Source organism: Geotrypetes seraphini, chromosome 10 (genome assembly GCF_902459505.1).
Source record: "Geotrypetes seraphini chromosome 10, aGeoSer1.1, whole genome shotgun sequence".
Classification (NCBI taxonomy): domain Eukaryota; kingdom Metazoa; phylum Chordata; class Amphibia; order Gymnophiona; family Dermophiidae; genus Geotrypetes; species Geotrypetes seraphini.
Window position 1 is genome coordinate 126,721,821 of NC_047093.1, and position 27,892 is coordinate 126,749,712.

Genomic DNA, 27,892 nt, shown 5'->3' on the forward strand with positions numbered 1-27,892 from the left:
AGGTTTTAAATTTTTTTGTAAATAACATAGAGCTGCTATTTTGCAAGCCTTTCTTCATTTTATGCTTTGTGTTGGCAATCATAGCCAATCTCTAATTCAGCAATGTCCAAACTATAGCTAGCATGCTAAGTAGTGTCTATGGAATTATTTTCCTCCTTCCGCTCCTGGCGTCTTCTCTCCACTGCAGCCCGCCCTCAATGACGGTCGCAATGGAGAGAAAGTTGCTCAGACTAGCAGCAGGGTAACTGAGAATCACAGACGCTACTGCTGCTGGCAACAACGGGTGATGGGGGGAGAGGGGGGCAGAGAGGAAGTGACAGGATCGATTCCAAGAAGGAGTGTGCTGAAAGAACTAACCAGTAAAAAAAAATAAAAAGGCAAAAGAGAAGAAGCCAGGGAGATGTGGGCTCATTTTGCTGCCGATCTGCTCAGACAGGCCTGCTCAGGCATTCCCTTGCTGAAATCCTTTCTTCTGATGTAACTTCCTGTTATCCCAGGTCAAGCAAGCAGTATATTCTCACACATGAGCGACGGAGCCCCGGTACGGACACTTGGAAAGTGGATCACAGCTTTAAGAGTTTAGAAAGTTTGCGATTAGCCTGTACCTCGCATGTACGAGTGCCTTCCCGCCCAGCGTAGGCACACGGTTTCTTAGTTTCCAAGGAGCTGAGAAGACGTGTTTCAAAGTCCGTTGAAAACTTTTTGACTTTCCCGCTCTCACGTTGGTGACTGTTTTAATCATTTTTCATGTTGTTTTTCTTTTTGTTTATTTACCTTTGGTTAAAAAAAAAATCTTTTTTTTTCTCCCTCGCGGGTTTTCAATTTGGCTGAGGTGGTGTTCCCGTTGATGTCACACCTGCTGATGGGATTTAAGAAGTGCGGTCACTGTGCTCAGCCCATCTCTGTGACTGACCCACATCGCTGGTGTCTCCAGTGTTTAGGGCCAGAGCACCGTCCCGAAACCTGTACTCGTTCCTCGCTGTAGAAAAGAACTTTGAAAAACCGCCTTTTTCAACAGCAACGACTGTTTGGTCTCGCTATGGAAGGGGAGCCGATATCACTGACAACACCGCACATATTGACACCGGCAGACACACCTCCGGTGTCGCAACATTCAGTGGGTAAGCCGGCTAAGAAGCCTTCCCCTACTCCATCTGGGACTCAGGTCAAAATGGCAATGAGTCAAGTCATGCTGACCTCAAAGAAGTCCCGTAAGCGCCCGATTTCAGTGAGTGCCTCGACATCGGCCTCATCACCGGAGCGCCGCACCAGTGGTACAGGCGAAAAGGCCAGCGGTACTGGTGCTCTCCCTCAAGCAGAAAATTGATAATCCGCTTAGGGAGTAATTGGGTGAGCATTTCCAAATGTTGGTGCTGATACAGCTAGTGCCCTTGTCGACACCGACTCTCCTTGTGCGGATCCAGTCTGAGCAACTCACGACACCAACCGCACATCAGCCTGATGCCCCACCGGTGCAGAGACTTTCAACACGGGAGTCAATTGATCCATCTCCTCGGCACCAGTAGTCTTCGACGCAAATGTCTAGAGAGGTGACTCCGGTACAGTCCCGGAAGGCCTCTTGCAAGACCAAACACCTTGAGGCTTCGACACCGTCCCCATTCCATCCAGAATTTGGACTTATTTGGGGACTCTGAGCAGGAACCACTCTCCACTGATAAGGATTTGTCTGGTTCAGATTCGCCTATCGTGTTCAAGGACCCACTTCTTTTTCTGAGCGGTCCTCTTTTTCAAAATTTCTTCACGAAATGTCTGAAGATCTTTCCATCCCTCTGGAAGCGGACTCTAAACATAGTAAGCAGTTCTTGGAGGTTTTAGATTATGACCAACCTCCTAAAGACCTGCCGAAGCTCCCGCTCCATGACATCTTGAGAGAGACTTTCTACAAGAACCTCAAAACTCTCTCCATTCCAGTGGCTCCAAAAAAGTTGGACTCTTTGTACAGAGTGGTTCCTCTCCCAGGTTTTCCCAAACCTCAACTCCTCCATGAATCTTTGGTGGTAGAATCCACTTAAAAAAAGTCTTCTGTAGCTAGTGTCTATGCGTCCATACCTCCTGGCAGAGGAGAGCAGGGCGATGGACAAATTTGGGAAATGCTTTTATCAGAATGCAATGTTGGCTAACCGAGCTGGAAATTATAATTTTCATTTTTCTTTTTATTTGAAACATCTGATCAAACTGTTTTCAGCTTTTCAAAAGTACATTCCGTCATGCAAGTCACTGGCATTCCAACTGCTCATTGCTTGTGCTTTTCAACTGCGGAAGTATATGGTCCGCACTACTTATGACTCTTGAGCTCACCTAACGAGCAGCAGCCATGTCAGTGGCTATGCGACACTTGGCGTGGCTTCGTGTTTCTGAGCTTAATGTTAACCCTCAGGACAGGTTGCCCAACGCTCCCTGCCTAGGGGGTGAGCTTTTTGGGCCATCTATGGACACGGCAACTCAGAAGCTCTCTGACCATTAGACCTGTTGGGACATATTGATTAAACCAAAGAAGAAGCCTCAAGCTCCTCGAGCTTTCAAGCTTACTTCTTCTTACCAGCGCAGGTATACTGCTAAACCTGCTCTTCCTCAACCTAGGAAGCAAAAGCAGTAACCATGTCAGCAACCTAAACAGGCTGTTCAGAAGCCTACACAGCCTTTTTGACGTGTTCCTCAGGAGCATAGCTACAGTTCCTATTCTCCAACCTTTACCTCAGCCGATCGGAGGGTGGCTTCAACATTACACAAATCATTGGGAGCTCATCACTACAGATTCTCTGGGTTCTAGACATTATTCGCCAGGAGTATGCTCTCCATTTTCATACCCTGCCTCCAGATCATCCTCCAAGAGAGTCTGTTTCGGACCCTGCACAGTCCTCAATTCTCCTTCAGGAGATTCAATCCCTCTTCTAAATGCCATTGGAAGAAGTTCCTCTATCAGGGATTCTACTCCCGCTATTTCTTAGTTCCAAAAAAGATGGGGGGACTGTGACCCATTCTGGATCTCAACAAATTTCTAGTCAAGGAGAAATTCCAGATGCTCTCCCTCGCCCTGCTTTATCCACTTCTGGATTGGCTGCTTTATCCACTTCTGGATCGGAATGACTGGCTATGCTCTCTGGATCTCAAGGAAGTCTATACTCATATTCCAATCCATCTGAATTCCAGGAAATATCTCTGTTTTCAAGTGAATCAGCATCACTTTCAGTACAAGGTCCTTCCTTTTGGCCTAGCATCTTCTCCCAGAGTCTTTATGAAGTGCCTGATTATGAAGTGCATCTCTCTGATCTCACGGTCTTCAAGTCTTTCCTTACTTGGAGAGACCTTGGCAAGGACTACAGCAGAACGGGATCTGGGGGTGATCATTAGTGAAGAAATGAAAACTGCCAATCAAGTGGAGAAGGCTTCATCCAAGGCAAGGCAAATGCTGGGTTGTATCCGGAGAAGCTTTGTTAGTCGGAAGCCTGACGTCATAATGCCATTGTACAGAACCATGGTGAGGCCTCATCTGGAGTACTGCGTACAATTCTGGAGGCCACATTACCCTAAAGATGTGCTGAGAGTTGAGTCGGTTCAGCGAATGGCCACCAGGATGGTCTCGGGGCTCAAGGATCTATCGTACGAAGAAAGGCTGAACAAATTGTGGCTATACTCTCTCGAAGAACATAGAGAGAGGGGTGACATGATTGAGACGTTTAAGTATATCACTGGTCGTATCGAGGTAGAAGATATTTTCTTTCTTAGAGGACCCTTGGCCACAAGGGGGCATCCACTGAAAATAAAGGACGGGAAGTTTCATGGCGACACCAGGAAGTACTTCTTCACCGAAAGAGTGGTTGACAATTGGAATGAGCTTCCAGTTCAGGTGATCGAGGCCAGTAGCGTGCCAGATTTTAAGAACAGATGGGATGCTCATGTAGGATCTCTAAGAGGGGATGGGTCATCAGAGTGCGATCTCTCAAAGGGTAGCTAGGGGGGTGGGTCAATAGAGTGGGCAGACTTGGTGGGCCTTGGCCCTTTTCTGCCATCACTTTCTATGTTTCTATGACTGATTGATCAAAGCTTCTTCAGCTCAGGAGGTGGCTCTAGCAACATCTCAGACCGTTTCCTTTCTCTAAGCTTTGGGATTTGAAGTCAATTTCCTGAAATTCAACCTCAGTCCGTCTCAACGTCTTCAGTTCATTGGGGCTATCCTAGACACAATTCTCAAGAGAGCATTTCTTCCCCCAGATCGCCTGCATGCTTTCTTCTGCCTCTATCAACAGATGTTCACTGTTAAGACCATCTCTGTGAGACGCATAATGGTTCTCCTCGGCCACATGGCTTCCACAGTGCATGTGACACCACTAACAAAGCTGCATCTTCACACTCCTCAGTGGACTCTTGCATCTCAATGGTCTCAAGCGACAGATTGTCTCTCACAGCATATCTCTGTAACATCTCTTCTGCAGTTGCTTCAATGGTGGATGACCTCTTCCAATCTATCCAGAGGTCTCATTTTCCACTTGCCTCCTCATCAAAAGGTGATTATGATAGATGCATCTCCTTATGCTTGGGGAGCACATGTGGATGGACTACAAACCCAAGGTCATTGGTCCGCCAGGGAATGGAAATTCACATCAATTTCCTAGAGCTCAGAGCAATGTATTATGCTCGTGACTTTCCAGCATATTTTGCGCCCTCAAGTCCTCCTTTGCACAGATAATCAAGTATCAATGTACTACATAAACAAGCAAGGAGGCACGGGGTCTCTCCTGTTATGTCAGGAAGCCCAGCAAATATGGCTTTGGGCAACTGTGTGCAACCTTTTCTTAAAGGCTGTCTACATTCAAGCGGAGAAAAATTCCCTAGCAGACAACCTCAGCAGAATTCTTCAGCCTCACAAATGGACTCTCAATTCTGCAGTTCTTCATCCAATTTTTGCTCAATGGGGCACTCCACAAGTGAACTTATTTGCAGCTCCCCACAATCACAAGTTGCCCCAATTTTGCTCCAGACTTTACTCACCTCTCCGTCTGGAAGCAGAGGCATTTCTGCTGGATTGGACAGGCCTGTTTCTCTATGCATTCCCTCCAACTCCTCTCATGTTGAAGCCTCAAAAACTCAAGCAAGAGTCAGCCACCATGATTCTCATAGCTCCTCACTGGCCCAGACAGCATTGGTTCTCCCTTCTTCCTCAACTCAGCACCAGGGAGCCAATACCTTTACCAATTTTTCCTTGGAACCCAAACAGAATTCAAAAACTTGTGAAAAATCAGGTCCCTATGAATCAAACAAGACAGTTTATAGCCATATCTCTAATGCTTTGAGTAGTTTATTTGAGTTTTTGTATTTTTATACATCTTTCTTATGGACGTTGGTGGAAGTGTCCAAAGACAAGAAAATCTACATAGCAAAAAGGAGAAACCAAAGAACAAAAACAATTGTGGAGACGATCTTGATGTAAAAGTTTTTAATAAGATGCTTCACAAATAAAAGTGATGCAGACAAATGTTGAATCTGTATAACACACAGAAACAGATACGGTCGGTGTTTGTTATAGATACAGTAACTTCCTCGGGTTCTATGGAGATATGTAAAAGTGTTAATATGAAGAAATGACCTAAGTGAGAATAATGGTGATGGTGCGCATGCACATGAAAGTGATAAATATATTATGTGATTGTTTGTGTTTTGAAGTAGAAACAGTTGCAAATGAAAGTGCTAAATGTGTTTTTATTAATATATTTTATATACATTAAATATATATGTTTGAAAGGACAGTGAAGTGCAACCTAGGTGACCCAAAGTCATGAAAGTATTGTTATGGTGAAAAAGTAAGAAAAAAAAGCACATAATATTGTAACGTAAAAGGTTTTAGGACATATCTATTCTATGTTGCCACAAAGCACAGTTACTTACCGTAACAGGTGTTATCCAGGGACAGCAGGCATATATTCTCACATGTGGGTGACGTCATCTACGGAGCCCTGATGCGGAAGCATTTTCAAGCAAACTTGATTGAAGATTTAAGTTTGCTCTGATGCTCCACGCATGCGTGCCTTCCTGCTCCACTAGGGGGCGCATCCCCTCGTGGTCTCCAGTTCACTTAACTAGCAAAGAAGCCAACCTCGGGGAGGTGGGCGGGTTATGAGAATATATGCCTGCTGTCCCTGGATAACACCTGTTACGGTAAGTAACTGTGCTTTATCCCAGGACAAGCAGGCATGATAATCTCACATGTGGGTGACCTCCAAGCTAACTGAAGAGGGATGGAGGGAAGTTGGCAATTTAAGCAAATAGATTTCGCAAAACCGATTGGATGAACCGGCCATCGCTCCTGGACAGTGAGTCCAGACAGTAATGGGAGGTGAAAGTATGAACCGAAGACCACGTGGCAGCCTTGCAGATTTCCTCAATAGGTGTGGACCTGAGGAACGCTACGGAGGCTGCCATCGCTCGGACCTTGTGTCCCATTACTCGACCATGCAGTGCGAGACCAGCCTGAGCGTAGCAGAAGGAAATGCAATCGGCCAACCAGTTGGACAAGGTGCGCTTGGAGACTGGGTGGCCTAACCGGTTTGGGTCGAAGGACAAAAACAATTGTGGGACTTTCCGGTGTGGTTGAGTGCGTTGGAGGTAGAAGGCCAACGCTCTCTTACAGTCAAGAGTGTGGAGCGCCACCTCTCCGGGATGAGAGTGGGGCTTGGGAAAAAACACAGGTAAGACAATGGACTGATTGAGATGAAAATCAGACACTACTTTGGGCATGAATTTTGGATGAGTGCGGAGTACCACCTTGTCGTGATGGAATACCGTGAAGGGTGGGTCCGCCACTAGAGCTTGTAGCTCACTAACCCGCCGAGCGGAAGTGAGCGCAAGCAGGAAAATCACCTTCCAAGTGAGGAATTTTGGATGGCATTTGTCTAGGGGCTCAAAGGGAGGTTTCATTAGTTGAGCCAGAACCACGTTAAGGTCCCAAACCACCGGAGGAGGTTTGAGAGGAGGGTGGACGTTCAGAAGACCCTTCATGAAGCGAGAGACTAGGGGGTGGAGCGAGAGGGCTTTCCCTTCCAGGGGCTGATGGAAGGCTGCAATCGCACTGAGGTGTACTTGAATGGAGTTGGTCTTTAGGCCGGAGTGAGATAATTGAAGTAAATAGTCAAGGACCAGGGGGACGGGGACCGACACCGGGTCCTGGCTGTGAGAGGAGCACCAGGCTGAGAATCTGGTCCACTTTTGGGAGTAGCAGGTTCTCGTTGAGGTCTTTCTAGAGGCCTCCAATATCTCATTGACTGATTGAGACACGGGGAGAGAAGTCAGGGGGAAAGAAACCAAGCATTCAGATGAAGAGATTGAAGATTGGGATGTAACAGCGAACCCTGACCCTGTGATAGTAGAGAGGAAAACCGAGGCAGAGGCAGTGGATCTCTGGCACTGAGTTGAAGTAGAAGGGAAAACCAAGGCTGGCGTGGCCAGCGAGGAGCAATCAGGATCAGGGTGGCTTGTACTGTTTTCAGGTGGACGAGCGTCCGCAGGATCAGAGGAAACGGCGGGAACGCGTACAGGAAGCTTCCCTCCCAGTCGAGGAGGAAGGCATCAGCCTCGAGCCGGTCCGGGGAGTATATCCAGGAGCAGAAGAGAGGCAGTTTGTGATTGTGGGGGGATGCGAACAGATCTATTTGGGGCGTCCCCCACTGTTTGAACATCTGTCGTAGGGTTTGAGAGTGCAGTGATCACTCGTGTGGCTGGAGAAGGCGGCTGAGTCTGTCCGCCAGACAGTTTTGTTCTCCTTGTATGTACACCGCTCGAAGGAAGGTGTTGTTGGAGATTGCCCATTTCCAGAGGCGCAGGGCTTCCCGACAGAGGGACCAAGACCCTGTTCCTCCTTGTTTGTTTACGTAGTACATTGCTACCTGGTTGTCGGTTCGGATGAGGACCACCCGGTCGTGGAGCAGATGTTGAAAAGCTACAGCTGCGAGATAGATTGCCCGGAGCTCTAGCACGTTGATGTGACAGCGGCGGTCTTCCGCTGACCACATCCCCTGCGTGCGTAGGCCGTCCAGTTGGGCTCCCCAAGCGTACTCTGACGAGTCCGTGGTGAGTACCTTGCTGTGATGAGGGGCGAGGAAGAGTAAACCTTTGGAAAGATTTGAAGAGTCGGCCCACCAGCGGAGCGATCTTTGCAAGGAAGAAGTCACTGTCACGGGACGGTCGATCGGGTCCCGGTCTTGACGCCATTGAGAGGCCAGGGTCCATTGAGGTATTCTCAGATGGAGGCGGGCGAAGGGTGTGACATGGACAGTGGAGGCCATGTGGCCTAGGAGAGTCATCTGTCGAGCTGATACCGAGATCAGCAGAGAGATCCTTTGACTCAGACTTACTAACGCCTCTAGGCGCGGAGGGGGGAGGAAGGAACGGAGGCGAACCGTATCCAGCGTGGCCCCGATGAACTGTAGGGACTGGGAGGGGCGTAGTTGGGATTTTGGGAAGTTTATTTCGAACCCCAGACTTTGTAGGTAGGTAATAGTCTGTTGGGTTGCTGAGATAACCGCTTCCCTGGACGGGGCTTTGATCAGCCAGTCGTCCAGGTAGGGGAATACCTGGAGGCCCTGGGAGCGTAAGGTTGCTGCGACCACCACGAGGCACTTGGTGAAGACCCGAGGTGATGATGCTAGGCCGAAGGGGAGGACTCGGTATTGTAGGTGCCAGTCCCCTACCTGAAAACGCAAGAACTTGCGGTGGGCGGGGTGTACTGGGACATGTGTGTACGCCTCCTTCAGATCGAGGGAGCAGAGCCAGTCGCCGTCGTCGATCAGGGGGTAGAGGGTCGGAAGGGACAGCATCCGAAATTTTTCCCGTACTAGAAATTTGTTGAGGCGTCTCAAGTCTAGTATTGGGCGTAGGTCTCCCGTTTTTTTCGGTACCAGGAAGTAATGGGAGTAGAAGCCCTTCCCCCGTTGGTTGGGGGGGAACCTCCTCCATTGCCCTGAGGCGAAGCAGGTCTCGAGCCTCGGAGAGGAGTAGGGGTAGCTACGTCCTGTTGGGAGGGCAATTCCTTGGGGGGTTGTCTGGAGGAATGGCCCGAAAGTTGAGAGAGTATCCTGATGAGATCACGCCAAGGACCCATGTGTCCGACGTGACTTGTTCCCAGCGAGGGTAAAAGGCTTTGAGGCGACCTCCGATGGGAAGGAGGCCTGGGACTATGGCGTGGAGGGGCCCTCAATGGCCTGGGCGTGGGCGGTTTAGGTTTTTGCCGGACGAGGGAGGCAAACGAGCGTTCGTGTTCGGAGAGGCGTTTTGTGGCCGCCTCGATCGTGTCATCGAACAGTTCTTTTCCCATGCAGGGTAGGTTAGCCAACCGGTCCTGTAAGTTGGGGTCCATGTCGACCAGGCGCAGCCAAGCTAGTCGGCGCATGGCGATAGCAAAGGCTGCCTCTCTGGAGGAGAGTTCGAAGCCATTGTAGGCCGCGTGGAATAGTTGGAGGCGCAGGTTGGAGAGGGACTCTAAAAGCAGGCCAAACGCTCCTTGGCGGGAGGCCAGTAGGTCAGTCTCAAAGGCTCTCAATAGTCCAATGAGGTGTTTGAGGTAGGATGTGAAGGTGAAAGTGTAGCTTTGCACCCTAGAGGCCAACATGGCATTCTGATATAGTCTCCTGCCGAACTTGTCTAGGGTTCGGCCTTCTCGGCCTGGGGGGACCGCGGCTGAGACTTGGGATGGGTGGGCCTTTTTCAAGGAGGATTCTACTAGCAGTGACTGGTGGGAGAGCTGTGGTTGTTCGAATCCCGGGTAGGGTACTGTTCGTTACTTGGCCTCCATTTTGGAGGGTACGGCTGTGACCATGTAGGGGGTCTCCAGGTTCCTGAAGAAGGCCTGTTGGAGTACCGGGTTAGGCGGTAAGCGGAAGGACTCTCTGGGCAGTGATGGCATATCCAGCTCCGCTAGGTATTCCTTAGAGTATCTGGAGTCGGACTGGAGGTCTAAGTCCAAAGCGTGGCCCATGTCCTGGACAAAGCGAGTGAAGGATGGGCGAGATGTTCCCGAAGCCCCGTGCGGGGTCGGTGAACGAGACCTCCGTCGGGTGGAGAAGGATGGGGAGGCTTCCCTCGAGTATCAAGGTTCCTGCTCCGATCCACGCTCCGAGACCGGGGAAGTACTGTGAAAGTGTTCCGGGGTCATAGATCTCCGACGTCTCGAGGAGCCCCTCGGAGACTATGTCGGGGTTCGAGGTACCGGTCGTTGTCGAATCGGTGACCTCGACCTGGACTCCCTCGGTGACAACCTGCAACCTCGGGTCGGGGTCCCGATCCGAACGGGAGTTCGGAGGATGCGCGGGTTGGAGAGTGATAGCTCAGCCACCCTTAGCGGTCCCGTACGAGGTGTAGGTGAACGGCCTCGAAGAGTGGGGGAACCCCGGGCCTTCTTGGAGGTACAGCGGTTCGAAGTTTCTGTCGTTTTAGCACTACGTTTTGCACCGCGGCGGTCTGCGGAGGGAGAGCGCCTCGGGGCCTCGGTGAGGAGTCCGAGGAGGATGGAATGCGGCGAAGCTTGCGCGCTTTTCTTCGAGGTGGCTCGACGCGAGGTTCAGGCTGGTCTGGCACCTGCGGGGTCGAGGCCGGTTGCAAATGGGCCATTGCAGCGGACAGTTCCGACGAGATCATCGCTCGGAGTAGGTCCTGGAAAACGGGCACGGACAGCATCGAGGGCATGTCCATTGCCTCGGTGCACTCCACCGGGGGCGACCTCGTATCAAGAGTATTCCCGTGTGGTGGAGGCACGGCCCGAAGCCTTGGAGGGCTTCGCCGGGGCTGTACGCATGGGACTTCCGCCATGCGTCGCCGGCGTCCCCGAGGCTGGTTTCTTTGCTGGTACAGAACCTGAAGAGGGAAGAGGGGACTTACCCGGAGCCGAGGTCTTCTGTTGTCCCGAGGACTTCGGGTTCGAGTCTCGGGGCGATGCCGAGGTATTCGGGGCCGAGGTCAAGGCCGAGGCCGGGGCCGACCTCGAGGCCGAGGTAGAGGGTTGGTCCGGGGCGAAAAGAGCCGCCATGCGGGCTTTCCTTCGACGGAGGGCCCGGTTCTGGAAAGTAGCGCACTGGGGGCAGGAGTCGGTTGGATGAGCGGCCCTCAGGCAGAGGATGCACCGGCGATGCGGGTCTGTGATGGAAAGAAGCTGCTCGCACCGGGAGCACTTTTTAAAGCCGATCAGAGGCCGGGACATAGAATCGAAACTGGCCGCGGCTCGAATGGCCACGGGGACCCGGAAGCCTCCAGGTCGGTGAAAAACGAAGCAGGAACAGTTGAAACAAGAAAAAAACTCGCGCACAGCGACTAAATCGAGAAAAACAAGAAAAAATTGCGGTGCTAGAAGGCAGTTGGGGCAGAGCATGAAAAAACACGACTTCTAGGCTCAGCGGAAAATTTTGAACTGGAGACCACGAGGGAATGCGCCCCCTAGTGGAGCAGGAAGGCACGCATGCGTGGAGCAGCAGAGCAAACTTAAATCTTCAATCAAGTTTGCTTGAAAATGCTTCCGCATCGGGGCTCCGTAGATGACGTCACCCACATGTGAGAATATCATGCCTGCTTGTCCTGGGATAAAAGTTTTAATATACGTGAAAGCATCCAGAAAACTGAGCTAAAATGTCGGTAAATAAAAATGAAATCCAACAACTGAGTCCGCAAGTAAAATATAAATATTCAGATATCAAAATAAAAAAAACAAAAAAAAACAGGGAACCCAAACCGGAATTCATAAACTTGGTGAAACTCCAGGTCCCTATGAATCAAACAAAGTTTACAGCCATATCTCTAATGCTCTGAGTAGTTTTTCTTCAAAGTTGTACTTTATCATTTGAGTTTTTGTATTTTTTACATCTTATTTATGGAGGTTGGTGGCTAGTTACATTCTTAAAATACGTACACATTAAAAGTACAAAATAATTAAAATAAAACCTATGGTATGATTTGATTAACATTGCTCACTTATACATGTGTATTTTTCTTTGGTGAGTTTTACTACTACTACTACTACTACTACTACCGTATTTCCACACATAAAGGCCACAGAAAAGGGCAGCCTATGTTTAAAAACCAGAAGATTGGTATTAGCCGCGGCTTATCTTCCAGTACCTCCCCTGCCTTTTCCATTCAACCCTCCACCCCGGTACCTTTTTCGTAAGCCCCCTCCCCTCGTTGGTGTGCGGCTCAGGTCTCCAACTGTGCAGGGCAGATGCGAGCTCTTCAGCATCTGGCTTGCCCTCGTACTGCCCGCTAAATGGCCGATGTCAGCTCTCGCGAGAACTGACCTCGGCAACTCAGCAAGTGGTGCGGAGGCAGGCTGGATGTCGAAGAGATCGCGGCTGCCCTGCACTGCTGGAGACCCGAGCTGCGCGCCTGCGAGGGGACTTCCAAAAAAGGTACCAGGGGTGGGGGGTGATTAAAATTTTTTATATAGGCCTCACCATTTAACTAGGCCAGAGCCTATATATGGGGAAATACGGTGAATATTTGTATAGCACTACCAGACGCATGTAGCGCTACACAGAGTCACAAAGAGTAAGAAAACAGTCCCTGCTCGAAAGAGCTTACAATCTAAATAATAAGCAAGACAGACAAACAGGATGTCATGACTACTTAAGAGGAACAGTTTTAATAGTTTTTAATTTGTCATGTGCTATTCAGTGGAAAACAATGCCTGTTTATAAGGTATTTTAGTTCAGAGTTTTCAAATATGTTCCTCAGATGCTTGGCTCTGGTTTTTAGCAAATCCACAATGAGAATTCATTATATAGTTGTACATATCCAAATGAAGGGTAGCCTAATGGTTAGTGCGGTGGACTGAAAGCCTGGGGAACTGCAGCTTGTGAACCTAGTAAGGGTAAGTCACCTAACCCTCCAGTGCCACAGGTTTGAACTTAGATTGTGAGCCCACTAATATGTTAAATCACTTTGGTTGTACGCATTGCGAGGCAGTATATCAAATCCAGGCTGTGGAAAAGATCAGAGGTGCTTGAGTCTTGAGAACTAGATCTGAATCTGACCTTGAATAGCCTTTTAAACAAGATTTCTAGTGCAATAGGTGAGACATTCTAGACAAGTGGGTTATCTCCCAGTGGCCACGTGCCATATGCAAAAGGAATCCAGATTTTTTGTGCAACTCTCCTCTTCTTCACTGGGAGCCCTAGCACCACCTGCAGTTTTTCCCTTCTGCACGATTGCCTGTTCTGTTCTGATCTCCCTTTTTCTTATTTTATTGGGTGTTTTTGTTCCTTTTTCAGAATTTCTTTGTGCTCAGAGCATTTTTTTTTCCAGCTCTGCCTGTGTAGATAAGAAGCAGATTCCGGTCTGCAGCTGACAGGCTGGTGGTACCTGTTGGCCATCCTGCATTTGTTTCTTTGGAGCTCAGAATCATCTCTGCTTTTTCCCCTCACCTCCTGTTTGGCAGGGTGTTAGGCGTCCTTTGGAGGCTTAGCAGGGTCTTGCAGGGCGCCATCTGCATTTTCGCCACTACCCTTCCCCTAGCGTATCCTTCGGTCCTTGGGGGTGACGGTGTGGTATGGCAGCCCAAAGTTCAGCATCGAGTAGGCATTCACAGCGTGAGGCAGTGATTTCTTCTAATCCAGCTACTGAGGCCGGCTGCAGCACATTTCCAGCACATGTCACCTTGAGTAAGGCTATCGCAGCCTGCGAGGTGAATCGGGGGGGGGGGGGGGGGGGGGGGGCGGGGAGGTCTGAATTTCACTATTTTGGAAATTTCTGCATGTCCTCCCTGTGTTGCCCCACCTGAACAATCCTAAAATTACTTTGCTATATGTGAAAAATATTGCGATTTTTATATTAATTTCTTAACTGTGGCCATTTTGGATTTATAGCAATCTTTTTTTTTCAAAAGTTCCCTGCACTTCCAAAATTGCATTTTTTGCCTCAAAACTTGTTGGGATGGGGTTCTTGGGCTCCTCTACTCCAAATTCATACTAGGGTTGCACAGACTTTGCGCTTCAGGAGCGTCCTTGCGCCATGTGCTGCGTGGCATTGCTGGGAGAGACGGGAGTGCAAAGCCTAACCTCCCTCTCTTGTTTAAGAAGGTGCCAAAAAGGGCCTTCTCTGTTGTTGGGGCCCAGCAATTTTGCCATTTCTATGTGAAAGGATGCAGATGCCCTGCAGCCTGAGACACGCCCTTTCAGATTTATGAAATTTTTATGCTCTCCCTGACAGAACAGCCATGCTTCTGTGCAGTCCAGCTGAACCTTGGACTTGTCTCTCAGTAGCTTGTCCTCCCTGAGAGAGTCCTCTTAGCTGACCCTGCTCTTTGCAGGTTGGTGATCAGTTTGCTGACCCCTTGTTTTCTGGGGATGCCTTTCCTGTGGCTGAGAACCTGAACCAGCATGCTAGATCTGTGGATCCTTCTTTGGCTTTTGACCCTAGGGACGGTCCTATAGTTCTGCCTTTATTAAAATCTGCTGCCTTTCTGAATCTCTTTTTGGAGCCTTGGCATGAGCTCAATTTGAATCTGCAGCTAGCTCTATCTCCTCTTCTCTTGTGTGGAGTGAGAGCTTAGTCTTAAGCATTCTCTTGGCATCCTGATAATGACAGGCTAATCTTGGGGCATGGGCTCCTCTGGAACGAGCTTTCAAAGTAGCAAGTGCCCGCTTTCCGAATGGCTGCCAGCAGTTCTCGCAAGAACTGTAGCCAGCCATTCGGAAAGCGGTGTGGGCCCAAGCGGGAGCGTATAAAGCTTGGTCCTGACCGCTGCGCTCCTATCTCATGCGACTGCTGCAGGGAAGTAATACAGAGCCATCGAGGGAGGGATATACGCTGGACCACCAGACTTGGTAAAAGGTATGGCAGCGATGATGACAGCGGCAGTGGGGGGGGGGTTGTTTTGTAATTCTACAGGGGGGGGTGCGGCGAGCGGTGCTGAAAGGTTGTATGGCTGCGGTGCGGGGGGGTGTTTTGTAATTTTACGGGTTTGTTGGCGAGCAGTGCTGTAATGTAGTGCTGTGCCGGGGGGGGGTGTTCAGGTTTACACGGGGGCAGCAGGCGGTGTTTAACAAGGCGGTGTAACTGGTGCGCATTGGTTTGGGGTGTTGCAGCTATGCGGAAGATTTACATTTTTTTTTACCTTGCTTCATAAGATGCACCAAGATTTCCACCCACTTTTGGGTGGAAAAAAGTGTGTTATATGGAGCAAAAAATACGGTATGTTTCAGGTGCATGCAGAGGTACTTCCTCAGCTCCTTGGGATGCGTTTGGCTGTTTGTTGTTCTAATGTTTCCCTTTTGAGTAGAAAAGTTGATTCTTGGGAACGTTCCCATTGGTGACCCTATTTCACATACTGTCGATGGAGCTCTTGGTGCTTGGTACTAACTGTAGGTGATGCTAGAGCTCCCAGTGAAGTAGAGGAGAGTCACAGAAAAAATCCTGAGTTGATTCCTTGTCTAGATTGTCTCACTCATCTACAGGAAAAGATATCAAGGTAAGGACATCATTTCTTTGTCTCAAATCTTCCCTGTGAGAACTGATTGGGGTATATGTAATTTTTTTTTTAAGGCTAGCACAATGATTCCCAATGGATATTTGATGTTTGAAGATGAGAACTTCATTGAATCATCTGTTGCCAAACTGAATGCACTGCGCAAAAGTGGACAGTTCTGTGACGTTAAGCTGCAGGTAATGCTGACGGAAAAGCTAAAATTTATCTAACTTAAAGTATTATGTCATAAATTGTAATAATAAATTTATTCTTTTATACCGCCATAAAAAACTGAACAATCAGCAAAATACATTCATACCATAAAAATGAAATCATTATAAAAAGTTAAATTGTGGCTCCTTATAGAATATAAATGATCTGAAAATGGTCATCTTTGGTTTTTCTTATTTGTGCTTATGAGGGAACTTAGTGTATCAGTCCATAAATGTGACATTAGGTTAACTGTTGTGTAGGACTGAATTTTGTTTTTCATAAATTGTCCTATAATAGGTGTATGCAGAAGGTTTTTGTATTGCTAAATTTCATATAAGCCTGTCTCATAGAACAGTTCATATAACTCATAGTGAATTAATTTTTTTTTCTTTTACAACTTAAGGTGTGTGGTCATGAAATGTTGGCACACAGGGCAGTCCTGGCTTGTTGTAGTCCCTTCCTCTTTGAAATTTTCAACAGTGACAGTGATTCCCATGGGGTTTCTCATGTTAAATTTGATGACCTCAAGCCAGAAGCAGTAGAAGTTGTATTAAATTATGCTTACACTGCACAGTAAGTAATATTTTTGTTTGATTAGTGTGGTGTTGTGTGTGAAATACATTCACTTAAATAATTTATCTACCTGAGTATGAAAGAAAGTAGAAAGTGTGTTGAAACAAGTCTTTGCATGTTGTGACATGTCCCAAAGTTACTCATGCACAGTTATGGCTCAGTGCAAGTCTAATGTTCCAAGAGACAAGATGACAGAAGAGTCCTTGCGCGAATCAAGTAGGAAACTGCTAGATTTGAATTTCTCACAAAAGAAGGGAAAAAGCCAAAGGAGATCCATGGATGCATGACTGCAGGTTATGGTGAGTCTGTCCAATCATCCTACACAGTAAAATTTTGGAGCAAGCAGTTTGAGTGGGATAGAGAGTGCATTGAAGATGACCCTCACACCGGACTTCCTGTGGAATCAACTTACACAGAAATGTGCAAAAAAGTTGAAGATTTAATTTTGTCAGACTAACTAAAGTTTCCCGAATAGCTGAAGAAATTGACATCTCAGCAGATACAGTTTGAAAAATAATTCATGGAAAGTTGGGCATGTCTAAGGTTAGTGCAAGATGGGTTCCAAGAATGCTGACGCCATGTCAGAAGGCGATGAGGCTCCAGTGCAGTCAGGAGACCTTGGAGATGCTCTATGAAGAGCACGTGAATTTTTTTTCATCATTTGGTGACTGGAGATGAGTCTTGGGTCTATTATAGAGATCTGAGTTCAAAAGGGAGTCAGTGCAGTAGAAGCACAAGTCAAGCCCCTACCTCAAAAAAGTTCCAAGACAGAAAAATCTGAAGACAAAGTCATGGCAGCTGTATTCTGGGCTGACTTTGCTTCTGGAATTCATGACACACAAGACAACCATAACCTGGAAGAGTTTTGCCAACACAGTGATCGCTTTGTGGGTGTAAATCAAGGAAAAAAAGATAAGGAAAACTCACAGCAGGTGTTCTGCTGCTTCACGATAATGTGCCGGTGCATATATCTCGACAATCACAGGCTGCCATCTACCCTACAGTTCTGACCTGGCTCACTCAGATTATTTTCTGTTCCGAGCTTTGAATAAATCTCTCTGTGGACACCAGTTTTCAAGTGATGAAGACATCAAGGAAGCTGTGATGTCCTGGTTTGAAAGTCAAACACCAGAATTTTTTTTTTAAAATTCTTAATTGATTTTTAAACTCATCAAATGTACAGAAATTCATAATAAACACTATTAATTTGACCACTTGAACAACTTATCATTATATCCTATAAATAGAAATATATAAATATATAAAGGGGTTAAAATGTGGATGGTATATAGAGTTATCAGTGGGCTATATTGAAAAATAAAACAAAATTTGTTTGAAAACTCTTCTTTCCTACTGAGGTAGATATTATTGAACACCCCCTATGTATATATACTGTATATCTTGTATTCACTTGCATGGAAACCCTTTTTCTAGTAGAAACCAAAAGAAACTCTGTGGAATGACGATGTTCCTTAAATGGACTTTATTTGAAAAATATTTACGATGACAATAGAAAGAAATTCAAGTGATGTGTAAAAGTTTTAAATGATGTAATATTGTATACTTGATGTAAGATGAAAAAATGAATAAAGAATTTGGGAAAAAAAAAGAAAAATGTCAAAAGTTCCAAAGGTACAATAAATCATCCACATAAAAGTAAAATAATCCACATGCTTAAGACCATTGTAAATTGTTTACTGGAAAATCATGATACAGTTGTGGTGTTTTTTTTTAAATTCTTTATTCATTTTTAAACTTTCAAGTGTACAGAAATTCATAATAAACACAATTAATTAAATCACTTGAACATCTTATCATTATAACCTATAAATACAAATGTAAACCCCCCACCCTCCCTCAAAGCCCATAAATCATTATAAGATCATATACTTGAAACCCTCCCCCCACCCAATACTAAGTGGTGTATAATTAATAGAAAAATGGCATTTAATCATGACAAAAAGATGTTAATGGCTCCCATATTTTAATAAAATTTTTATAATTTCCTTTCTGTACCGCTAATGATCTTTCCATTCTATATATGTGACATAATGAATTCCACCAAAAATTAAAATTAAGCCTCCTATAATCTTTCCAATTATTAGTAATATTAGTAATAGAAATTAAGTTTACTGCAATCCTTCCAATTGTTGGTGATATGTTGAATAGCGACTCCAGTCATGATTAATAAAAATTTATTATTAAATGATGATATCTGACTCTTTTTTCTCATAGACATTCCAAATATCACAGTATCATAAGATAACGCTACATGGTTTTCCAATAAACAATTTGATACAGTTTTATTTGGAACAGCTATGAGAAAAAAGAGTCAGATATCATTTAATAATAAATTTTTATTAATCATGACTGGAGTCGCTATTCAACATATCACCAACAATTGGAAGGATTGCAGTAAACTTAATTTCACCTTTTGGTGGAACTCATTATGTCATATGTTCAAAATGGAAAGATCAATAGCTATACAAAATGGAAATTATAAGACCTTTTCTAAAATATGGGAGCCATTGACATCTTTTTGTGATGATTAAACACCAGTTATTTTATTGAAATATATACCATGAATAATAGGGAGGGAGAAGGGTTCTTATTTTATTGTGTATACTATTAATAATAATGGGAAGGGGGGTGAGTTATGGGTTTATATATATATACAATTGTTTTTCTTGAAAGACTTACAAGTGATGTTTTCAAGAAAATGTATGATATTAAATTGTACACTTGTTGAATGATTAAAAATGAATAAAGATATATAAATCAAATAAAATAATCCACATGAAAACCTTAAAGGACCTAGTCCACTAGGGATGCAGGACCCAACAAGGTTCGCGTTTCAACAAAGTGTCTTCTTCAGGGGTCCCTGAGGGTCCTATAATGATGAATACGTGGAGATACTTGCGGTTCACCACATATTAGCATTCTGATTTTGTCTATCTTCTAATTCTCTTTCCAGTGTCTGCTGTCCATTTTTTTCTCCTCTCTTGCTCCAGTCCCTGTTTCCAACATATTGATTTTCCCCTTTCAACTTTTCTCCTTTTTTCTTTTCTGCCTCTGTTCACTCAAATCTTGCCCTCTTTCTCATCCTTCTTTTTAAATTTTCAGCTACCTATCAATTTTCCATCTTCTCTTATTCTGTAGCTTTCCCATTTCCCATCTTACTCCTTTCCCAGCCTCCTATTTCTTTCTATCTGTCCTCTTTCCTCTTGGTCCAACATTTTGCTCTCTCTCTTTTCTGTTCTTCCCTCCCTCCTTGATGCTGAACAATGAGATGGAAGGGGAAAAAAAGGAGATGCTTCATCTGTCCCTTCCAATCCCAAGCCTAATATTTCTTTCTCCCTTCAATCTCCAGATCCAACTTCTTTTCCTTTCTCTTCCCAGCTGCACCCATCCCATCTCTCCCCCTCTCTGCCTTCCTCCCTCCCACCTGGTCCACTATTTCTCCCTTTCTCTTCCCAACGGTTCTCCCTTCAAGTATCTTTTTCCCTTTTCCTCCACACCACACCAGGTCCAACCTCTCTCCCTTTATTTCTCTTTCTTCATAGCCCAGCATTCCTTTCTCTCCAGCACCGGCCTTTCTCTCCTCATAGCCCAGCTTGCCTTTCCCTCCAGCGCTGGTACGATGTCGCCGCCAAGCCGATAAATCTGCCGGCCTCAGCAATTCAGCAATGTTGTACGTGGCTCCCCCTCCTGCTTTTCGCCTGCCACAGTCTGTCTCCAATGACGTGCAGCTTCCTGTTTCCACCCGTGTGGAACCACAGCAGACGGAAAGCAGGAAGGGGAACCATGGACAACACCACCAAATCATTGCCAAGGCCAGCAGACTTTCCAGCGTGATGGCAACATCAGACTGGCATGGGAGGGAAGACACGCTGAGCTGTGAGAAGGGGAAGTTCAGGAGCATTGCTGCGGGCCACATAAAAAGGCCAGGTGGGCTGTATGCAGCCCGCGGGCCTTGTGTTTGACACATGTGGTCTAGAATGACACACCTATCTACTAGGAAATATATTAGCAAGGTAAGAACCTAATTTCTTTTTTTCTTCCATAGGTTGAAAGCAGACAGAGAACTGGTAAAAGATGTATACTCTGCAGCCAAGAAGTTGAAGATGGATCGAGTAAAGCAGGTATAATTGTACAGTAGTTGCTAAGACCATTGTTGCCTACTCTTCCGACTTAATAGAAACAAGTTAACACAGGTGATAAGACAGTCTGACAAAATGGTTAACAGAACTGTTGAGGGGATTATAACTCTGAACAGTTGGTCATAAATGCATTAATAAGGGCTTGATGCACTAAAGCCTCGGATCATCTAACAATCGTTGCTAAACTGGTTTGACTGGTTTAGCGACTGATCGTATTTGCCGACCTGATGCTTTAAACATGCAGTCCTACATTCTCCGATTCTGGCATGCAAATTAGGTAATTAATATTAAAACATTGCATGCCAGAATTAGGTCAGTAGAATTGACCCAGAAAAGCCAACAGGTCTAGAGACCTGTCGGTCTGCCTGTTTTTCTTTTTTTTTTTCCTATGGGCACAAATACGCCCCTCCTCCCGGTGCCAGTCAAAATAGGTTAACTTAGGCCTGAGCATCAGCTTCATGGAAACATGAGGGCAGATAAAGGCCAAATGGCCCATCTGCAGTAACCTTTATCTCTTCCTCTCTCTGAGATCCCACGTGCCTATCCCAGGCTCACTTGGAAAGAGCGTCCTAAGAGGTATGTTTTAAACCATTTGAAAACATCATCATTCATTCCAAGAAATGGTTTAAAACATACCCCTTAGGATGTTCTTTCCAAGTGAGAAATGGAAATAAGATTTCAGGAGATTATTCAGCCAGGTCAGGAGTACCACAGGGCTTGGCGCTCTCTGCCCTATAATTTAACATTTATATGGCTGCTATAGGCAATCTTTAGGAGTTGAATATCAAATATATGCAGACGATATTATTTTTTTCTTCCCAGTAGGCGGATGGGATAAGAATTTGAAAAATCATTGAGTAAATATATGTATAAAATTGAGGAGTGGATGGGAGAACAAGGTTTGAAATTACCGGAGTCACCTTGTTAATCATTTGTCTAATAATTGTTGAGGAGCACTGACTAGATTATTTCTTGACTTGGGAATTTGTGTGCTTTTAAAGGTGTGCGGGGATTATTTACTCTCCAAGATGGATGTTGAAAGCTGTATCTCTTACCGGAACTTTGCAAGTTGTATGGGAGATTCACGTTTGCTAAATAAGATTGATGGTTATATCCAGGAACATCTGTTGGGGGTCTCTGAACAAGAGGAGTTTCTTAAACTTCCACGGCTAAAGGTTAGTAGGTTGCTTTGAAGAACTATAGTTGATCGTTCTTACCCCAGCAGCATTGGGCAGTGAATTAACATGACATTTCTAGCTGTGTGAACTGTAAATCCTTGTCTTATATAATTGACAAAATAACGTAAATAAGAATAGAGGAATTGTATTAGTGACCTTAATGGGTCATCATTCTTGGTTTGTTTGTTTTTTTTAGATTCTTTATTCATTTTAAAAATCTTTCATCAAGTGTACAATATTCATAATCAACACAATGAAACAAGGCACTTGCATATCTTACATTATAATCTAAACATATAAATGTAACCCTCTCCCCACCCTCCCTCAAAACCCTTCATTCATGTAACGAAACCTATCTTTGTATCCCTCCTATTATTATATGATGTCTGACTAATAGGAAAATAACATTTAATCATGACAAAAAGACGCTAATGGCTCCCATATTTTAATAAAATTATTATAATTTCCATTTTGTGTCGCTATTGATCATCATTCTTGTTAATATTTGAAGTTGATTCTTTCACAAGATGTTTATCTCAACAATTTTGTATGATGATTTGAACTATTTGAAATTTGCCTCTTTCTTTCTCTAGCTGGAGGTAATGCTTGAAGATAATGTCTGTCTGCCCAGCAATGGCAAATTGTATACAAAGGTAATCAACTGGGTACAGCGTAGCGTTTGGGAGAACGGAGACAATCTAGAAGACCTAATGGAAGAGGTTAGTCTTAAGAAAAAAGGTGGGACAAAGAGTTCATAATAATTTGTACCATATCAAAGATGCCCTATTTATTTACCTTTTTAACCATGACCCTAAAGAATTTAAATTTTGCTGTAGGTACCCCTAAGCTGAGAAAACTGGGGGGTGTCCAGGTGAGCAGTGTAAAGTGTTCAGTCTGGTCCTCTGCTTTCTTTTTTCTTTTTCATCACATACTGTTCTGTCTTAAAAATTTGGATTAGCAATGGGGATGTGGTTCTGAAAATTTCTGTAGGCACTTAAATGCTTCCCCCCACAGGTTTATGCTTAAAATGAAAAAAAAAAAAAGGTAAAAAAACTTCTAATGGTTGTTCCTCCCCATTGATTTATCTCCCCATAGGTTTATTAACAAAACTAGGATACCCAGGATCTGAAGAACAGGAAGAAACCACAAGGGTATTGACACGTAACGAAGCAGCAGGCCTGCCCCAGTTCTCCTAAGAAAATCCGCTGTGGGCAGAGAACCATGATGATTTAATGGTGTTTACTCATTTACAGGAAATGTCTCTAAAGATTTTTGGCAATGAAACCTTTGTGCAGAGTAGCTACATTTCAAGCATAGGCAGCATTTTGTTCAGTCTAAATGTTTATATATAACGGGGACATCAAACTGATGACCTAAGAGGATGACAGATTTACTTCTATACATAGCAAATCAAGCTGGTTTTAGGCAAGAGCATCTCTTCCCCACTACTTTTGAGTTGACTAATTTGGTGGGCTTGTTGATGCACGTGATTTGCTGGCAACAATTTTGGAGGTTATAAGGAGATAACATTTTTTAATTTTTTCATAAGTCCGCTTTTTTTCTGCTGGGACATGTTTACATTTATGTAAACTAGAATGTCTTCAGGAAATTGCAAACTAAATATATAACAACTTGGAGTCTGAACGATGTAATTTTTGTCCAGTTAAGGAGATTGCCTGGAAATGCTTTGTACAGTGTGCTTCTCTGTTTTAATGTTACCATAATAGAAAACAAGCATTTTGAAAATTGAAGATTGAAGAGGATTTGTTTGAAGCCAAGAAGCAAGGATTCTTCAGTGAATGTTTGAAGATTGACATCAGTCCTATTTACTGCTTAATATTTTTTTGTAATTTTGCTAGATTCAGTTGCTGCAAGAGTTGCACTGGTGATTGCCTTGTGGAGTTTATCTAGTGGAGTAGCTATGGAGACAATAGCCACATGGGAATTCTGTTGCTGTTTTGCAGGTGCAAACCTTGTACTATTCAGCTGATCACAAGCTGCTTGATGGGAATCTGCTAGATGGACAGGCTGAGGTGTTTGGCTGTGATGACCACATTCAGTTTGTGCAGGTACAAAATGCACATGGTCAGAGGTAACAGTAGGTTAATTGTTAATTAGATCATTGTGGCACACCTAAATATTTGAACTGCTACATAAAGGAAGCTAGAGATATCTTTTGTATATACTGATTGAGAGAGCATCTATTTTTTACCATTTCATATGTAGTTCTTGCTTTCAAACATCATTGAAATCTTGTATCTAATCACCTGGGTAGTTACGTTTCCATAAAGGGTTACGCACTCATTTCAGAAAAACTGATCTCAAATTGAATTTTTTTTTTTTTTTTTTTTTTGGGGTGGGGCTAGGAAGGGTCTGGTTATTACCAGATCTAGCTGTCAAATACCTTTTGATTTTGTTGCTGTTAGGTTTATCATTAACTGAAGATGAAAGATGCTAATTTTAAGCCTTTCTGTCACTGTTTTACTTCATTTGCTTGGAAGGAATGCTTTGTTTAATGTGAATAAACTTAGTTAAGGTAAATGTCCCAATCCAAGCCTTGATGGAGTAAACCACCTAGAGTTCAAAAAGGGCCTTAAAGCGGACTGATTTTTGGCCTGGTGTGTCATATTTATGCACATATTAAATTGTTTTTTTAGAACTCTGATCTTTTTAATGAAGGGGGTATAGAAATGTACAATCATGGCAAAAATAATAGCATGATTAAAGGAAGGAAAGCAGAAAACCTTTGTAGTCAGGTATAATTTGCTATAGTCCACTCAAGAATAATTTTCCCCCAAAACCCATAGTAGGCCTGATGAACCTGATGAAGATACCTCAAAAGTAAGTAGAACCCAGAGTTCTTGTACAATCCTTTCGAGGCTGAGCTCGTGGGTTCTTGTATGTCTGATAGCTTCTCATGCCCGGGAACTTCCTGTTATGGTCAGTTTTGATCCTGCAGCTTCTCTGCTTGGTTAAAATCAGTCTATTCTGCTCGTGATTTGTTTTCAATTCCTAGTCTTTTTTTATTTATTTTGCGGTTTTGCCCACATGCTGTTGATCAACTCTGCAAGTGATCCTTCGGCGGGTGATTGCAGACATTTTAATTTTGTCTGTTTCTGGAGGGTGCTCTGTAAGCTTAACCTGCAGTAAGCTCTCTGGACAGTCTGCAGATTGGATTGGGTCTCCGGGATCAGGAGCCATCTCTCCCCTTGGTTCGTCCGCAAAGGGGTAGAGCGCAGGCTGCTGCATTTTTTGGGAGGTATGCTAGGATCGGAATTGCACCACGTGTCTTCCCTAATTTCCCTGAGGGGTCCTAGTATTCGTGATCTGAGGTGACAGGGAAGGTGAGACGACCTGAAAAAAAAATCCAGTTTAATCATCTCCAGAGGTACTGATCTCCTTGCTTGTACTGTATATTGCAAGCTGCTATAGACTCTGACCAAAAGGCTCCCTCTGTGGGACATGGACTGGGTGACCCTGACTACGGACGCGAGTCTCTCCGGATGGGGAGCAGTTTGCATATCTTTCCTGATCTAGGGCCGTTGGACGCCGAGGGAGAGCAGATGGTTGATCAATTGACTGGAGGTGTAAGTGATCCTGTTTCTTCTGCTGAGATTTCAAGAGAGTCTCCACTGGAATGCTGGCCATGTGTTCTTGGACAATGCGATGGCTGTTGCCTATGTCAACCTTCAAGTTGGTACGAGGAGTTCCATGCTGGGCTTGGAGGCTCGGATGCTCTTTGCTTGGGTGGAGCGTCATCTCTTGACTTTGTCCGCGACTCATGTGGCCTGCGTAGACAACGTTCAGGCAGACTTCCACAGTCATCAGACACTAAACCAGGGAGAATGGGCCCTGTCTGGGCTGGTGCTCGAAGCCATAGTGCACCGCTGGGGTCGTCCCACCTTCAATCTGATGGTGTCATCAAAGAACAGGAAGGCAGACAGCCGTAGACGGGAGGTCGGCAGCGAAGGACTCGACTCTCTGGTTCAACCTTGGCCCACAGGGGAACTTCTGTACATCTTTCCCCCGGGGCCCATGATAGGGCATGTGGTGCGCCGGATGTCCTCTCACAGGAGTCCAATGATCCTTGTGGGTCCGGATTGGCCTAGAAGACCTTGGTACGCAGACCTTGTGAGGTTGAGCTTGGAGAGAGGTCTTCATCTTCCCTGCCATCGGAGGTTGCTTACGCAGGGCCCGATTGCACTTCAAGATTCGGACCGCTTTGGTCTTACGGCCTGGCTCTTGAACGAGCGGCTTTGACGGCCAGGGGTTATTCCTCTGCGGTTATTGTCACGCTCCTCCAGATCAAGCGGAAATCAACTGTATTGGCCTATGCGAAAGCCTGGAGATGCTTTCAGGCTTGGTGTGCGGGGGTTCCGGTAGACCCTTTCAAACTGTTGGTGGCTCATGTTCTGGACTTCCTGCAGGAGGGCCTCAGGAAGGGTATGGCGGTTTCTTCCCTCCCTGTCCAGATTGCGGGACTTTCCTGTTTAGGTCCTTCTTTGTTCAGGGGTTCTCTAGCATCTCACCTGGATGTTGTCTGGTTTTTGAGAGGGGCAGGGAGACTGTGGCCTCCCTTGCAACAGCCTTACATGACCTGGAACCTGAATTTGGTCCTATGCTCCCTGACTCATCCGCCCTATGAACCCCTAGATGGGATCTCTCTGAAGGATCTTACCATTAAGACAGTCTTCCTTGTTGCGGTCACCTCGTCGCAGAGTGTCGGAGCTTCAGGCATTGTGCAGAGATCCTTTTCTTTGCATCATGGAGTCTTCGGTGATTTTGAGGACTGTGCCTTCTTTTCTTGTGAAAATGGTTTCCTCTTTCCATGTCAACCTGGAAGTTTGGCTGCCAGCCTTTGTTCCTTCGGGTTCCAAGTCTAAGGACCATGTTTTGCGGTTTCTGGATGTGCGACGTCTTCTTTTGAGATACCTAGAGGCCACTAATGACTTCTGTCTGTCAGATCATCTGTTTGTTCTGGCGGACCCCGCATGCCAGGCTCAGACTGCTTCCAAGGCTAACATCTCGCGGTTGATACGTACGACCATTTCCGTGGCCTATGTGGCAGCGGGGAAAAAGCTTCCCCTTGGGGGGGTGAAGGCTCATTACCAGAGGAATGCCTTCCTCGTGGGCTGAATCTCATGTGGTCTCGCCTGAGGAGATTTGTCAGACGTCCACATGGGCTTCCCTTCATACTTTTTCCAGGTTTTATTGGCAGCTAAGGGTGATGCGGCCTTTGGCTCTTCTGTTCTGGTGGTAGGCTCATTGGACCCCCTTCCTGAGATTTGGGACTACTTTGATATGTCCCACGTGTTCAGCCTCCAGAAGGATTGTACAAGAATGAAAGATTAGGTTTCTTACCTTTTTGTAAATCTCTTCTGGAGGCTGAACTCCTGCCCATCTGTTTTGTCCGATTCGCAGGTCACCTCTTCAGTAATTGGTAACCTAGATTTCTGTCGTTGACCAACCTCACTATGAATTACATGTGTATTTCCCTTTGGTGGGGTTCCTGGGAGAGTGCCCCTTCTGATCTTCAGGCTGTGTCTACATTCCATAAAATTTTCTATGTTTTGCACTTTTATAATGTTGCATTAGCTATTTGATTACAGTTGGCTTTTTTTGGCTGTAGTTTTTAGTGTAATATTTTCTTGAGCAGAATTGACTGCTAGCAGGAGTTCCCACGCCCTCCCTCTTTTCTTCTGTTTCCTATTATCATAGATCTGCCTGGCTTTTCTCTTAACTGAGCATGACAGGAAGCTCCCGAGCAGGTAGCCCAAAGGAGAGGTAACAGAAGCTATCAGACATAAGTTCAGCCTCCAGAGGAGATTTACAAGAAGGAAGATTAGCAGAGGTAAGAAACCTAATCTTTCATTGCAAGTTATTTCACAGTGGGTTGTTGCTGAAGGAGAAACAAAAACCAATACTTGTGAGATTAATAGAGAGGAGTATGGGGTGTGGAGTACAAAGTTCTGCAGGGGTGCTAGTCTTCATGGCATTGAAAGCAAGGAGCAATACATTAATACTGTAGCCAGTGAGCTGCTTTAAGATCAGATAAATATTCTAAAGAAGGCTGACTGTATTCTGAATGAGCTAAAGCTACGTAAGGATATTCAAATACTGTTGTGTTATTGTAGTCTAGACCAGTGTTTTTCAACCTATTTACACCTATGGACCGGCGGAAATAAAATAATTATTTTGTGGAAAGGCGCAAACTACTAAAATGTGAATTTATAGAAAAGTATATTGTATAATATAATATAAATGAATGATTTTTATGTGATAGGGATGGGAAGGGGGAGGATAAATTTCAT

General features: G+C 45.2%; 1 protein-coding gene across 1 annotated transcript in view; it reads left to right on the top strand.

Annotated features, from left to right (window-relative positions):
• IVNS1ABP (influenza virus NS1A binding protein) overlaps window positions 1–27,892 on the top strand; it is a 102,525-nt gene that overhangs the window by 7,382 nt on the left and 67,251 nt on the right. The window contains exons 3-8 of the mRNA XM_033961317.1: window positions 15,535–15,654; window positions 16,074–16,243; window positions 20,310–20,385; window positions 21,405–21,578; window positions 22,175–22,300; window positions 23,546–23,650. Of these exons, the coding sequence (XP_033817208.1) occupies window positions 15,544–15,654; window positions 16,074–16,243; window positions 20,310–20,385; window positions 21,405–21,578; window positions 22,175–22,300; window positions 23,546–23,650 (762 nt within the window). The 5' untranslated portion in view covers window positions 15,535–15,543. The remainder of the gene's footprint in view (window positions 1–15,534; window positions 15,655–16,073; window positions 16,244–20,309; window positions 20,386–21,404; window positions 21,579–22,174; window positions 22,301–23,545; window positions 23,651–27,892) is intronic.